General features: G+C 41.9%; 1 protein-coding gene across 8 annotated transcripts in view; it reads right to left on the reverse strand.

Moving 5' to 3' along the window:
- The window catches only part of ENPP2 (ectonucleotide pyrophosphatase/phosphodiesterase 2), a 111,708-nt gene that overhangs the window by 21,627 nt on the left and 76,619 nt on the right, over nucleotides 1-13,462 (reverse strand). For 6 of the 8 annotated variants that reach the window (XM_060611217.2, XM_060611215.2, XM_078441590.1 and 3 more), the window contains 6 exons: nucleotides 10,057-10,088; nucleotides 9,238-9,365; nucleotides 6,896-6,983; nucleotides 6,647-6,734; nucleotides 5,357-5,541; nucleotides 2,743-2,794 (listed from right to left, as the gene is read on the reverse strand). In XM_060611217.2, the coding sequence (XP_060467200.1) occupies nucleotides 2,743-2,794; nucleotides 5,357-5,541; nucleotides 6,647-6,734; nucleotides 6,896-6,983; nucleotides 9,238-9,365; nucleotides 10,057-10,088 (573 nt within the window). The remainder of the gene's footprint in view (nucleotides 1-2,742; nucleotides 2,795-5,356; nucleotides 5,542-6,646; nucleotides 6,735-6,895; nucleotides 6,984-9,237; nucleotides 9,366-10,056; nucleotides 10,089-13,462) is intronic. The other 2 variants (XM_078441591.1, XM_078441589.1) reach the window with 1 other exon arrangement.

The following is a 13,462-nucleotide window of genomic DNA, read 5'->3' on the forward strand; positions in this document are numbered from 1 at the left end:
CTGACAAAACCAAATGATGTCTCAGAGAAATCAGTTCCCAGCCCAGGGTGGGCGCTCAACAAACACCTGTGAAGGTCCATTTCCACGAAAGCATATCAAGTTTAAGCTTCAGTGATGTAAAATCATCTTGAAACAAGACACTTCTGTTCACCTCTGAGTATTGCTTGGGGCAGGGGGCTCCTTCAATCCTGAAAGTCAGTGATTCACCTAGAAGATGCTTATTTTCATGCTCAGACGTTTGAGAGTACTCTTTATGCTGAGTTGTGAGACTGATTTTGTCACATGAGCACACTGTCACCAACAAGTTAAATGCATGATTTTTTTTTCCCAAAATGGAAATGCCTCAGTATCATGAACAGCCAGATCCTGAACCAGCATAAATACGAGTCCATTAAAAGTTATTATAACTAACTATTTTACTGGTGTCTCTCTTTTTTTTTAGCTTATTTATTTTTGAGAGAGAGAGAGAGAGAGAGAGAGAGAGAGAATGAGAGAACAAGCCAGGGAGGGGCAGAGGGAGAGGGAGACACAGAATCCGAAGCAGGTTCCAGGCTCTGAGCTGACAGTGCAGAGCCTGATGTGGGGCTTGAACCCATGAACCATGAGATCATGATCTGAGCCAAAGTCAGATGATCAACTGACTGAGCCACCGAGGCACCTCTTATTGGTGCCTTCCATAAGAGAAACATCTTACTACTATTTCTCTGACTTGGTGATGGAATATTTGAAAAACTCAAATCATGAGACTCTGCACCCATTTACCCTGTCAACATTCCAGTTTTTCTAATTATAATGACCCTGTGGTTCACCAGCAGCTAGATGTCAAACATTTCAAATCACTTCTAGAGTTTGTGGAGGATTTGTATACCTTCTACTAAGTCCTATTTTTCAAAGCTGTTTATCCAACTACATGCCCAAGAGTCTGTGTGTTCTTTGCTCAAAGAGAGAAAAGGGAGGGTGGTGAGACAAAAAGGCAAAAAGGAGGAAGATGAGGATCTTTATCAAAAGGGAAAATAAGTCAGGGGCGCCTTGGTGGCTCAGTCGGTTAAGCATCCGACTTCGGCTCAAGTCATGATCTCACAGTTTGTGGGTTCGAGCCCCACATCAGGCTCTGTGCTGACAGCTCAGAGCTTGGGGCCTGCTTCTGATTCTGTGTCCCCCCCCCCTCTCTCTCTGCCCCTCCCCTGCTTGCCCTCTTTCTCTCTCCACCTCTCAAAAATGAATAAACATTTTTTTTTTAAATTTTTTAAGGGAAAATAAGTCAAGTAAATAAAATCCACTGGTTTCCTTGTTCTTTACTTAACCAGACTGAAAATAACACATATGATAAACAGGACCCTATGTAAGCTAATAGCTCAAACAATGCTCTCAGAAGGATTGACAACGTGCATTTGCTGCCTGACTTGGAGCTGTTGTGTTGAGTTCTATCTGCTTTTTAACATATTTTTCATCATTCATTTGCTGTTTGCTATCCCATCTACTGCAGTAACCTACCTTGGAGCCTTTCCCTCCCCTTCTATTTTCTTCTTATTTTCTGGAATTTCAAAACCAGAAGGAAGAGTTTGTGAGGTAGATGGCACCATTGTTCCTTATTATTTACTGCCCTTTCGTAAAGGAGTATATACTACCACCCATCGGCATGTATCTTGCAGGACGGCATCCCTGTGGAAAGAATACTTCCCTCCTCCATCGGTTTCATGTGCTCTGGCTTCACCAGCCAACTGTGAATGGTAATGACAGATGCCTCATAAAAGCAGAAGCATTGAGGGGCGCCCGGGTGGCTCAGTCAGTTGAGCTTCTGACTCTTGATTTTGGCTTAGGTCATGATCGTGGGGTTGAGCCCCATGTCGGGTTCTGCACTAAGCGTGGAGCCTGCTTAAGATTCTCTCTCTCCCTCTGCCCCTCTCCCCCATTCACACTCTCTTTCTCTCTCTCAGATAAAAAATAATAATAATAATAATAATAATAATAATAGAAAGAAGAAGCCTTGAGACCCACTGCATGGTTCTGGCATTCGTCTCTTCCCTCTGCCATGAGAAGGGCATGCCCCAGCTAGGGGCTGTTCCTGCAGCTTGGATTCCAGAATAAAGAGTTCCCAGAGCCACACTTGGCCTAGAGTCAGCATACCGAAATGTGAACAAGAAATGCAGCTTTCTTGGTACAAACCACTGAGACTCTCTTCTTTAGTCACAATCTTGCAAAAGTTGACTAATACATGCATGTTATCATTGTACACTGCATTTTATGTACAATATACAAACAAAAGGAGAATTAGAGGGCTCAAGATGATCCTCATATAAAGAGGGAGTTCTGATACAGTTCATTCTGCATATCTCTCCCGACCACAACACATTCCTTGCTTCTCCAGGTACATAAGCTTCAGCATAAGTACCAGCTGCTATTATTTATACTGTGACTTCCAGTCCCTTCAGAGAAGTCCCCAACGGCACCTTCACTTATGACCCAACAGATACACAATGGTATGTCTGTTTTTCAGAGAGCCTAAAAGCTATTGGGAAACAAAAAAGCTAATGGAATTTTTCTAGCTATTTAAAGCTGGCATCTTGTGTACATAGAATAAACCAATACCCTTGGCCAGATGGATATTAAAATCACGTTGCAACTCCAATTTTAATTTTCAAAAATATTGTGCTTACACTGTGAAGTAAATAAGAGGTCTCTTCAATTTTTGAAAACTGAAAAACAAAACTTATCTGATTGTTTTTCCCATCAACTCCTCACCTTCTGTGGACCCTTTTATATGAAGGCGTTTGTTGAGTTCATCCAATTTGTTCTTCATGTGTGAAAACCAGAAAAGGAAAGGAGAAAAAAAAAGCAAATCAGAAATGTCCTGTCTTTCCTGCATGCTTCTCTCTACTTAGTATCTTGCTAAATTCAAAACAGGACCCTAAATTCCATCAGTATCATAAGCCCTGTAGAGGAATTACTGTTTTATCTCAAGCTGACATTCCAGGCTTCACCTCCCAGTGGATCTGTGGCCACGAGCACCTTCTTTAATCTTTCCATGACTCTGTTTCCTTTCCCTCAAACTGTGGACACTCATGGAACCAGGCTCCCAAATTGGGGAGAATAATGATTTGGGTACCTATACACGTAAATTAATTAGAATAGTGCCTCAATATTTCAGATTAATCCTAGGTACACTAAAGTGATTCCCAAACTGATTTATGAAGTCACTTTTCCAAGGTTGGAAAGTAATGGCTCAGCAATTCTATCTGTCATTATATACCCTAGGGACACTAGCATATGTGTACGAGAAGACTGGCAATAATGTCTACTGCGGCATTGTTCGGAGATGCTAACAACTGGAAATTACCAAATGTTCTCAAATAGGAAAAGGAAAAAAATCATTATGGTGTGTTTACACAATGAAATATTAACTATTAGCGGTAAAAAATGAACGAGCTAAAACTCATGTATTAATGAACAAAATAACTGCAGAATACATACAGTATAACAGCGTTCACATACAAATGTATAATATGCAATACTATACCATAAGTTATTTTAGGGAATTATATCAAAGATTAATTAACATATTATTTAAGAGACATATATGCATGGAATAAAAATTACCTGCCTGGCAATTATGTACACTATCTTCAGGTTACTAATTACCTTTGGGGTAGGAACGAAGCAGGACTGGCAGGGAGTGTATACAGGGAGCTTCCACTGAATTTATAACACCTTCTTTCTCATGATGTGTGTATTGTGGCATTTATTGTATTAATCTGTATACCTTTGCGGTATGTCTGGACTTTTTTTTAAGAAAAGGAATGTAGTCTTTTGGAGAAACCCATAGACAAAATAAAGACAATCCAGAATTCCTCTCAAATGGTTTAAGATAACAAATCCAAAATATTTCTTGTTTTCCAGAAGAAAGGTAATTCAGAAAGCAAGATACAACTAAAAGATTACTGTAGGGTTATGTTTGGAATCCACCTCAAAGGCCACTTCCTATTGACTTTGGTAACAAGACACCTCCAGCTGAGGTCTCAGAATGACCTGACGGATAGTAGTGGATAGTAATTAGCTTTGTTCATTCTCGTCAGGAGCCAAAGTAGGAAGAAGAAGTAAAAGGGGTCAGGGGGAGAAGAGCAAGCTGAATTCCTCCAGTGGTGAGCTTTTCTCATCCTGTGGCTCCCAGGCCCCCAGGAATCCTGGAAGGTAGCAAATAGTAGAAGGGGATAGGGCAGGCAGGCGGAGAGCTATGTTCCATTTTTCCAAGGTCTACTAGAAGGTTCACACGTTTACCCATAATAAAACCACACATGCAAACATAGCAGATTGTTTTGCTTTGTGTTGGAATCACATCAACTCAGTGTGGTAACACTGATTATTTCTTGCTGTCCGAGCAGTGATTGGTAACCATAAAGGACTTTGATCAATACAAAATTCAGTAAGTCAATTATTGCTTAACACTTACAGTTTGATATTCAAAAATTCTTCAAACACAATGTACTGGGCGGATTCTACTTGCACCACCACCCTCCCCTCTACCCTCCATGCTCTACCCTCCCCTGCTCTGCACCCTGGGAGACTGACCTCTAAGGACTCTTCCAAAGAGCAAGCTTGCCTCCAGCTCCTGAGAGACAACAATGGGTATCTACCCCAGGTAGATACCCCAGAAACCCCAGGTTTCTCTTCCCAGGTTGCAGTGTACTCACTACACCCATCTCCCAAATCCAGGAATTCCTCCCCATACAGCTCTCTCTCCATGTTCTGGTCCCTTTATTGCTCGGGTCTAGGACCGGCACCCTCTAGCGCCAGGGTGCCTCACTGTCCCTCACTGCCTTGCCTCTACCCTGCCCAGCCCATGTAAATAGTCCTCTCATTAAACATGATTTACCCAATCCCTTTAAACTCTCTTTAAAAACCTTTTGTGCATAGGCCATCTGTTTCCTTTTTTTTTTTTTTTTTTTTTTTTTTTTTATTTTTTAATATATGAAATTTACTGTCAAATTGGTTTCCAAGGCCATCTGTTTCCTATTGGGACCATGACAGACAGACACACGATCCACGTTGAAAAAAAAAGGAAAGCCTTTGGTTAGGAATTATAACGCTCCAGAATAGCAGCATGAGTTCTAGTTTTTTGCCCTTTGTTCTCTATATCTATGCTGCCCAATATGGTAGCCACAAGCCATATATGGCTCTTTCAACTTCAAGCAATTGAACAAGACTTAAAATTTAGTTCCAAGTGCTCAAGAAACCATATCTGGTCAGTGGCCAGCACAGATGTAGACCATTTACATTTTCACAGAAAATTCTATTGGACAGCACTGCTCTATACCCAACAATCTCCTCCATGATAATAAAACATAAAGATTATTTCTACCTTTGGCTCTACCTTATCATCACAGTTACAGCCCAGGTCAAAATCAGACTGAAGGTACATAATCCCAGGATAGTTAGGTCTGGTAACTTCCTCTGGCATGGTTGGCCTGAAGGTATTAGTGCGCAGGAGATGATTCAAACTTCCATGGGTCCCATTATTTGGAGCTGGCTTCAAGCCCAGGAGATCTGGTGAGAAGAAAGAAATGGAGTCAGGTGCTTGATAAATATTTTTTGAGGAGCTATAGTGAGAGTCAAAACCATGCATCTTCCAAGGGTCTGAAAACTCTGAACACAAAGCAGAACTGAAAAAGCCAAAATTAGTTTGTAAGCCCCCCTTTCTTAGCTCCTGAACCGTTCTAGCCTGAACATGTCTTGCCACAGCTTTCTGAAATAGCCATGTTCGTTGCCTGCCCATAGAGAGAGGCATTCCCAAAAAGAAAGAGTGAATGAACAGGGCCTTGACCAGCTATTGCTTATGTCTGTGACAGCTATAGGGACTACCAGAGTCAGTGTCAATGCCCTCCTGCATCTCTGAGATTTTTTATCCCACCTTTTGAAATGAGACTTATAATCAATACATAACCCCTAGCCTGCCCTCTAATGCACTCCACAAAAGTATGGGGAGAAGAGGAGGGTTTGGCCCTGTGCCTTGAAAGGCTGCTCTGAAATGAACAGGCTGATTTCATAGCAAGGGAATAGTTGCCAAGCAGGCACACAGTGACTTGCCTAAGCTGAGAGGCAGGACAGGGGAGAGCTAGCAGCCAAGATGGGAAAAGAACCCAGGAGACCCGACTTTCAGACTCCCCCTCTAACCACCAGACCGGCACTCCCTTACTAAATAGGAAAAGTTGTCCTCATTCAGCGACTAGAAGCTCAAGGAAGAAAAATAATTAGGAGCACATAAATAGCTGGCCAGGATGCAAGCTGGCACCATTTTAACCGGGCTGCAACACCAGAGATGGAGGTGGGAGAAAGCTCTGTGAGGAACTCTCCTTGCTTCACCAGGTCTCTGACCAGTGGTGTCAAACTGTCACGTGATGTTAGATCAGCCAGAGGCTGCCAAGAACAACACTAGGAAAACTCCCCATTAGTCAACTGTTAAAGGAAGACAAAGAAGCCTTAGAAGGGGATGATATTCTGTCCTTCGAACCAGTGGGCAAGTTACACCAATGTTTTGCAGGGAGGTGAAGTGGTCCTAGAAAACAGATACCTCGGTTCTTTCTCTGACCTCGCTGAAGTTCATACGATAACTCAGATTGCTTCATTGGCTTTGATTAAATAGGTGACTTACCACACATAACATTGTAAAGCTCAATGTTTTCAAATGGAGGCACTTTAGTCTTGTACTTAAATGTCGGGCCATAACCTACAAAAACAGTCTTCCAAAAGAAAGGGAACAAAAACAATTAGACGTTGCTGGTATCTCGTAGCAACCCTTTTTCCATTTATGAATACTGTTCAACTTCTCTCATGCCAGTATTCTCTAGCTCTTCTGAGAATCACTAAAATCCATTTTCCATTCACAGTTCTGTGGTCATACCTGCATGCTGTTAACTTTGTTATCAAATCCATGGTCTCCCTGGAAAAAACATTTTCCTGATGGTTTCTTATACACATCCAAAGGTTTCCTACATCGAAACAATTGTAGGATTAGTCAGGATTTCTCATGAAATCACTCCTAAGAAGCCGATTTTGACACACACAAAATCTCCGAGAAGTGGATTTTACAAGCATATTCATCTCTATTTTAATTGCATCGTTCTTGTAGTGATGAAAAGATGATGCTATTCATTTTCCCCAGGTGCCTTTATGTTGGCAATTGGCACAGGACAAATGGGGGCCTCTGAAGACAAGGCAGCTACTGTCCTGTACCTTGCTTGTGCTGAGCAAAGCATTTGTCACAGGTAATGTTCTGTCTGCCAATGTGCTTCCCTAGCTCCACAAGGGTAAGATTCTCCACCCTGGGACCATGTTTGTCTGGTTCACTTCTATATCCCTATCACTAGGCTCAAAGCCAAGCACATAATAGGTACTTAAAAATATGTGTTATTTAATCAATGAATGGAGATGTATTTTATAAAAGTGTTTATATACAAATTTACCTATCAATATAATACAATTAGAGGGTATAACTGAGTGGCAAATTTAACATGTATTAGTGACATATTTAACAAAAGCCCAGGCTCCCATAGACAACATCACTGTTTACAAATAAGAAAGTGAAAACATTGCTCTCTAGGCATCAAAACCACTTGACCTTTCTTGTTATGGCAGGGAGATGTCTTTTGCTTAAATGTCATGCAGCACGTTTCCAAAATACTTCCATGTTTAGTAATATAAATACTCCCGTGGGTCCCATTTCTATGGATCCTTGTAAGTGCCTACAGAATCTATTGCACTGCACTGACATGCCTGGTGGAAAACAAATTGAACATTTGGGTCCCCACTCCTAGGAAAAGTACTTTCAGCTTGGGATGATGAGATATGTGCATAGGATAACTCAACAGTGCAAAGTTAAATTAAAAAGGTTTACGGATTGTTGGGGTGTCTAGGTGGCTCAGTTGGTTAAGTGTCCAACTCTTGGTTTCTGCTCAGGTCATGATCTCATGGTTTCGTGAGTTCCATCCCCGCGTCAGGCTCTGTGCTGGCAGCATAGAGTCTGCTTGGGATTCTCTCTCTCTCCTTCTCTCTCTGCCCCTCCCCCACTCACACTCTGCCTTTGTCTCTCTCAAATAAATAAATAAACTTTAAAGAAAAGAAGATTTAGTGATTAGTAAAATGCCTGGCTTTGGTCTCCACTAACTTGGTCAACTGTCATCATCTCTCACTTCTACTCAACTACCAGCTTTTCTGCGTATCAACCTATCAACTGCACCAAATTTGCTCTCTCTTCCAAGCTACGCCATCCATAAAAGGTCCTGAAGACATACTCAGCGAAACCCATTGTGTTCATATCTTGGTAACTACTTCATGAAGACCGCCTATGTCTGTTCTAAATGGTTTCAGTAATTTCTGGTTTTCATACATCTCTCTTCATAATCCTAAATATTGAACTCTGTGTAGACCCTTGACAATTACAGTAGGATATTTATGTATGCGTCACATGTGTCCCAAAAGGCGGTTCAAACTGATACACTGATAGAAGTTTCTAGAGGACCACAATCTTATCATCATCTTCTCTCCCTTGTAAACTCATTACCCAAGTAGAGTACATACAGTAGTTGCTCAACTATCACTACAGACCAACTCCCAAAACTTTTCTTGAGGAGCAAGTCAGAGTAAGAGTGAGCAGAAAAGGGCTTCTGCCAGGTCTGTGTGAAAATGGATACCCTTTTAATGATTAATTCTTTGGAAGTGCTTAGAATTTCCAGACATATTCTACATCAGATTCAAGAGCAAGAAACAGTGTCTTAAATATTGGAGAGTCTTTTGTAGTTCAAAAGAAGGTAAACATTTAAAATATTTAAGGCAACAACATTTTCTAAACTCCTCCACAAATGTTGCTACAGGGTAAGTCTTGTCAAATGAGACCAAATCAGTCCAGTTGTGGTTAAGTCCATGTCCCAGGCATACTTTTGACCTACTCAGGCAATAAGGATAGAGGTTAGAATGTAAATTTAAAAAGTGAAAAGAGAGAGAAAGAAAGAGAGACCACACAGAGATGCACTGAGAGACTTCAAAGAGACACCAAGAGGCTGAGATCCAGAAAATAGAGATGTGTTGGCTCAGCGCTAATTGTTTATCTAGCATAAAAAGTATTTGGAAATGGTGGGATTTCCAACTGAGATTTCTTTTTTTCATGGCTAAGGACCTTATAGCATTCCAGTTGCCAAAGAGGTGGTTATGAAGATCAAAAACTGGGACAGCCAATCCCCAAGTTACCTTGCGACATGCCATCTGCGGTCCACCAATAAATGGATGTCCTCAATTCTTCTGTTGTTGGCATAGTGTAAGCGTTTAGGAAGGTGCTGTTTCATGTAAGGCTTAAAGTGCTGATCTGGTTTTTTACACTGAAATATAAATGGAAATTGGACTTTTACATCGAGTGTTTTCTAGAAAAAGTCGTACATACTCTCTCTCTAGAAAGTTGAAGGAGGTTGTAAGCCAAACAAAGGGCTGGTTAGTGAATAAATGGAATCTGTTATCCCCTATCAAATAATACAAGCTAAAAACAAATGGGTTCAAAGGGGATTTGATAACTTGGTAGATGACATGGAAGGTTATCAGAGGGTAGTTAGGAATTTTTAAGATACATTCCTGACTTGTGAGACTATCACTAACAGCAACTCCAACACTAAAGCCTTTTCCAACTACTTGGAGTCAAGGATGGGAGGCGGGGTGGGAAGGGAGGAGATGAGCACTCAGGCCTGTGTGATTACATCCTGCATGGTGGGGAGGGTGATGGAACAGGGTGATGGGCAGATCTGCTTCAGAGAGAGTAAGGATTTGTTTACTCATGAATGAATACTATTCAGTTCTAATGGAAAGATCAAATATTCTCAGTTTGTGTCATTGCCAAGACCATTAGGGAGTCTGCAGCTGTCCAGTTTTGAAGTTTTGAAAACTCTTAGAGAAACAAATATATGGGACTGCCGGGCAGTAAGGAAAATGTTCCTTCCGCCCCACAGGGTAGGTGAACCTAGGAGGTGAGTGTGTGGAAGCCGCTCCAAGGGCAGAGACCGGGTGACCTGCCATACTTACCGTGAGATTAGCAATAATGGCTTTAGGGTCATCTGTTCAAAGAGAGAAGGAGAGCAATTTCAAAAAAAGATGACAATAATCACTGAGAGAAATAATTTTTACAGCAAAGGACTCAATTATTTCTCTTTTTTTCCCCCCTCCCAGTAGAGCTATCACGTTAGGCTCTATTTAAAATATGTGTAAAGTTGTGTGTGAGTATTTAATATTTTGGTAAGTGGAACGCAGCTAGGTACGTGGAAATACCTCTATGGCACATTTCCTGGCAAGGTCTGGTTCTCCTCTTCTGGAAGGGAATTCCTCCTTCCAGAGCACAAAGATAATGCTGGGTAAACATCTTCTTGAAGTTTCCCCAGTGGTCCCTCTGGATCTTGGCTTCAGTTTATTTGCAATTTGCCATCAGGAACTAAATCGGGCACTTGGGGCTTTTAGTGACACTTCCTATTTATCTGCAGGTCTTTGAAATAAGCTATCATCCATTTTAAGATGAATCTTCTACTCCATTGAGTTATTTTTTTTCTAAATGGAGTTTTGTTTCCCCAGTAACATCATGGGTCTAATTAGGTAGCTGCCCTCTCCAGCCACAGACACACACAGGGATGCACCTCCTTTATTTTTACTAACCAGCAAACAAAAGGTATTTTAGTCAGTACCCTGAGCTAGCTAAAAGCAAAACTATGTAAATGATGACTGTGTTTAAACTGTGGACAGGATTACATTATCTGAAGGTCCCCTTTTGGGGGGTGTAGAGAGAAAGAGCAGATTGTAGGTTGGTTGGATTTTGTTTTGTTTTCAAAAAATTTGCCTTAGTGTGTCATTACAGAATCAGCAGAAAAGGAAAGCAGCATACGGAAGAGATATCAACGCTCATGAAGCAGCCCTCCCTGAAATTTTTAAAAAAAATTTTGAATGTTTACTTATTTGGCGGGGGGGGGGGGGGGCAGCATGAGTGGGGGAGGGGAGAGAGAGAGGGAGACACAGAATCTGAAGCAGGCTCCAGGCTCTGAGCCGTCAGCACAGAGCCCGATGTGGGGTCTGAATTCACAAACTGCGAGATCATGACCTGAGCTGAAGTTGGACGCTTAACCAACTGAGCCACCCAGGTGCCCCAGCCCTCCCTGAAATTTAAGTATCAGTGGAGTAGGTCATGTCTATGTCATTTCTGGCTGTATCCACGGGGCCTGGTTCATGGTAGGCATTCAGTAAGCATTCGCTAATATAAATAAATAAATACTTGTTGTTATTTTTTGAAAATGCATGACTGGGGTGCCTGGACAGTTCAGTCCATTAAGTGGCTGACTCTTGGTTTTGGTTCAGGTCGTGATCTCATGGTTCATGAGTTTGACCCCCACGTCAGGCTCTGCACTGACAGTGCGGAGCCTGCTTGAGATTCTCTCTCTCTCCCTCTCTCTCTGCTCCTCCCCTGCTCTCGCTCTCTCTTTCTCTCTCTCTCTCAAAATAAATGAGTAAAATTAAAAAAAAAAAAGAAGGAAAAAATGTATGAGTAAGCTTGTCTTGCAGTGTAAGTACACATACTTCAGAGACAATTTTCAGAATCTTAATTCTAAAGCTATGAAATCCAAAGCTAAAATGTGGATTCCATCCTACCTAAATTGGGGTTTAATTTTAGTTGCATTTTTTAATGGAAAGCAAGAAAGTAATAAGGGTAGCAACAATATGAACCCAAATTGTGTCCCTTTCATGTGCAGTCTCTGTGAGAACTTTGCAGGCACTTTCTCTCTGGTCACAGCTACTCTGGGAGGTAGGTGCTAACAGAACCCTCACCAAGCCAAAGGGCATTTAGAAGAAGGGTGCTTTTACACTGGGACCCTGGCAATCTGACTGATCGGGCCATCCTCTGAACTTCTATACTCTGTGGACTCATAAACCACAATCCTCAAAGGGACCAAACAGGGTAAGTCACGTTCTTTGATGATGAAGAAAAATAAACAGCACGGGGCAATCTTGTGCTCAGATAAATCCCAGAGAACTACTGGAAAATAACAACTGCCTGAGTCCATGCTTGAGACACCAACTTCGAGTTCTCAAGTTCTCAGGCCTCTCACGCTGGCAGCTCCTGCTTTGCATGAGCGGAAGTGGTCACCCAGCACATGGCGGTGCTTAAGAACTGGTGAATGTGGGTTCACATTCCAGCTCTGCCATGTCCTAGCTCTCTTGTTTCTCACCAGAAACTTCACCTCTCTCTGAGCCTTGATTTCTACTGTTTGCAAAAGGGGATAATAGCACCCGTCCCACAGGGTTATTAGAAGGATTGAAGAAGACTGTATACACATCTAGCTGAAATAGTGACATGGCCAAGACACCATCATCATAGCTAACATTTATACAACTTTGACTATGTGCTAAACTGACCAAGGGGATATGTAAATAATCTCTCATCAATCTTTCCAACAATCCTTTTTTAATAGATGAGGAAACTGAGGCACAGAGCATGTAACTAGCTTGCCCAAGATCATAAAGTGACCACCTGGCCAAGCGGGGATTTGAACCCAGACATCCTGCCACCCTTGTCTGTGCTGCTAACCATCCACTCTACTGACTCTCACGGGATGAAATCACATATAGGAAAGCGTCTGTAAAGTATGAAATATTTCATTATTGGTACTTATTACTTCATTGGCCCCAAGGTTTTCCTTTTCCCCTAAAACAACCTCGTCATTCCATTTACCATTCATTTACTGAAAAGACCTTTCAATATAGACAAAACCTTTCTTGCACAAGCCCTAAAATGTAAGCACCGATTCAAGAGATACCACAGTGACCCGTGTCCTGTCCCTGGCCAGGGCCTTCCTGTCTCAAGTGAGCAGAGGAGAAGGGAGGATCCGGAGGACAGAAAGGGCATGGAAAAGAGACGGCAGAAACACAGAGGATTTGTTTATTTTACAACGTTGCCTGGAGCTGACCTTGGAACTGTTCCCATTTGTGTTGACTCAGGAACGCAGTTTGGGAAAAACTTAATTTTCCAAAGCTTTACACTTTTGCCGATGGTTTCTTATTCCCAAGGCTAAAACCTCTAAAGGATTTTTTCCCCCAAATGCAGCATGTCTCCAATAAAACTGTGGACTTCTCAGAGGCTAGGGAGGCACCACCTAAGACATCCTATTCTATCGATAAAGGTTCTTGTCAGTGGCATATCATAACCTGAGTGTGTACAACATAAGCGATAAGACGGTTCCTGTTTATTTCTAATCTTTCAAAATGGCTGCCACTTCCCAAAGGCAGGACCCCAGGGTTGTGTTGGTCACTTTCATAAAGCTGAAGAGTCCCCTTTAACTGGGCTCCTAGGGACATTCAGGGTCTGAGTGTGGTTCTGACAAACCTGTCACAGACTCCCCTGCCTCAGCTAAAGAGTAAGCTTGAACCTCTTGTTGAAATGTTCCTCTGCTGT

The sequence above is a fragment of the Panthera onca genome, chromosome F2 (assembly GCF_046562875.1).
Source record: "Panthera onca isolate mPanOnc1 chromosome F2, mPanOnc1 haplotype 2, whole genome shotgun sequence".
In the NCBI taxonomy this organism is placed as follows: Eukaryota; Metazoa; Chordata; class Mammalia; order Carnivora; family Felidae; genus Panthera; species Panthera onca.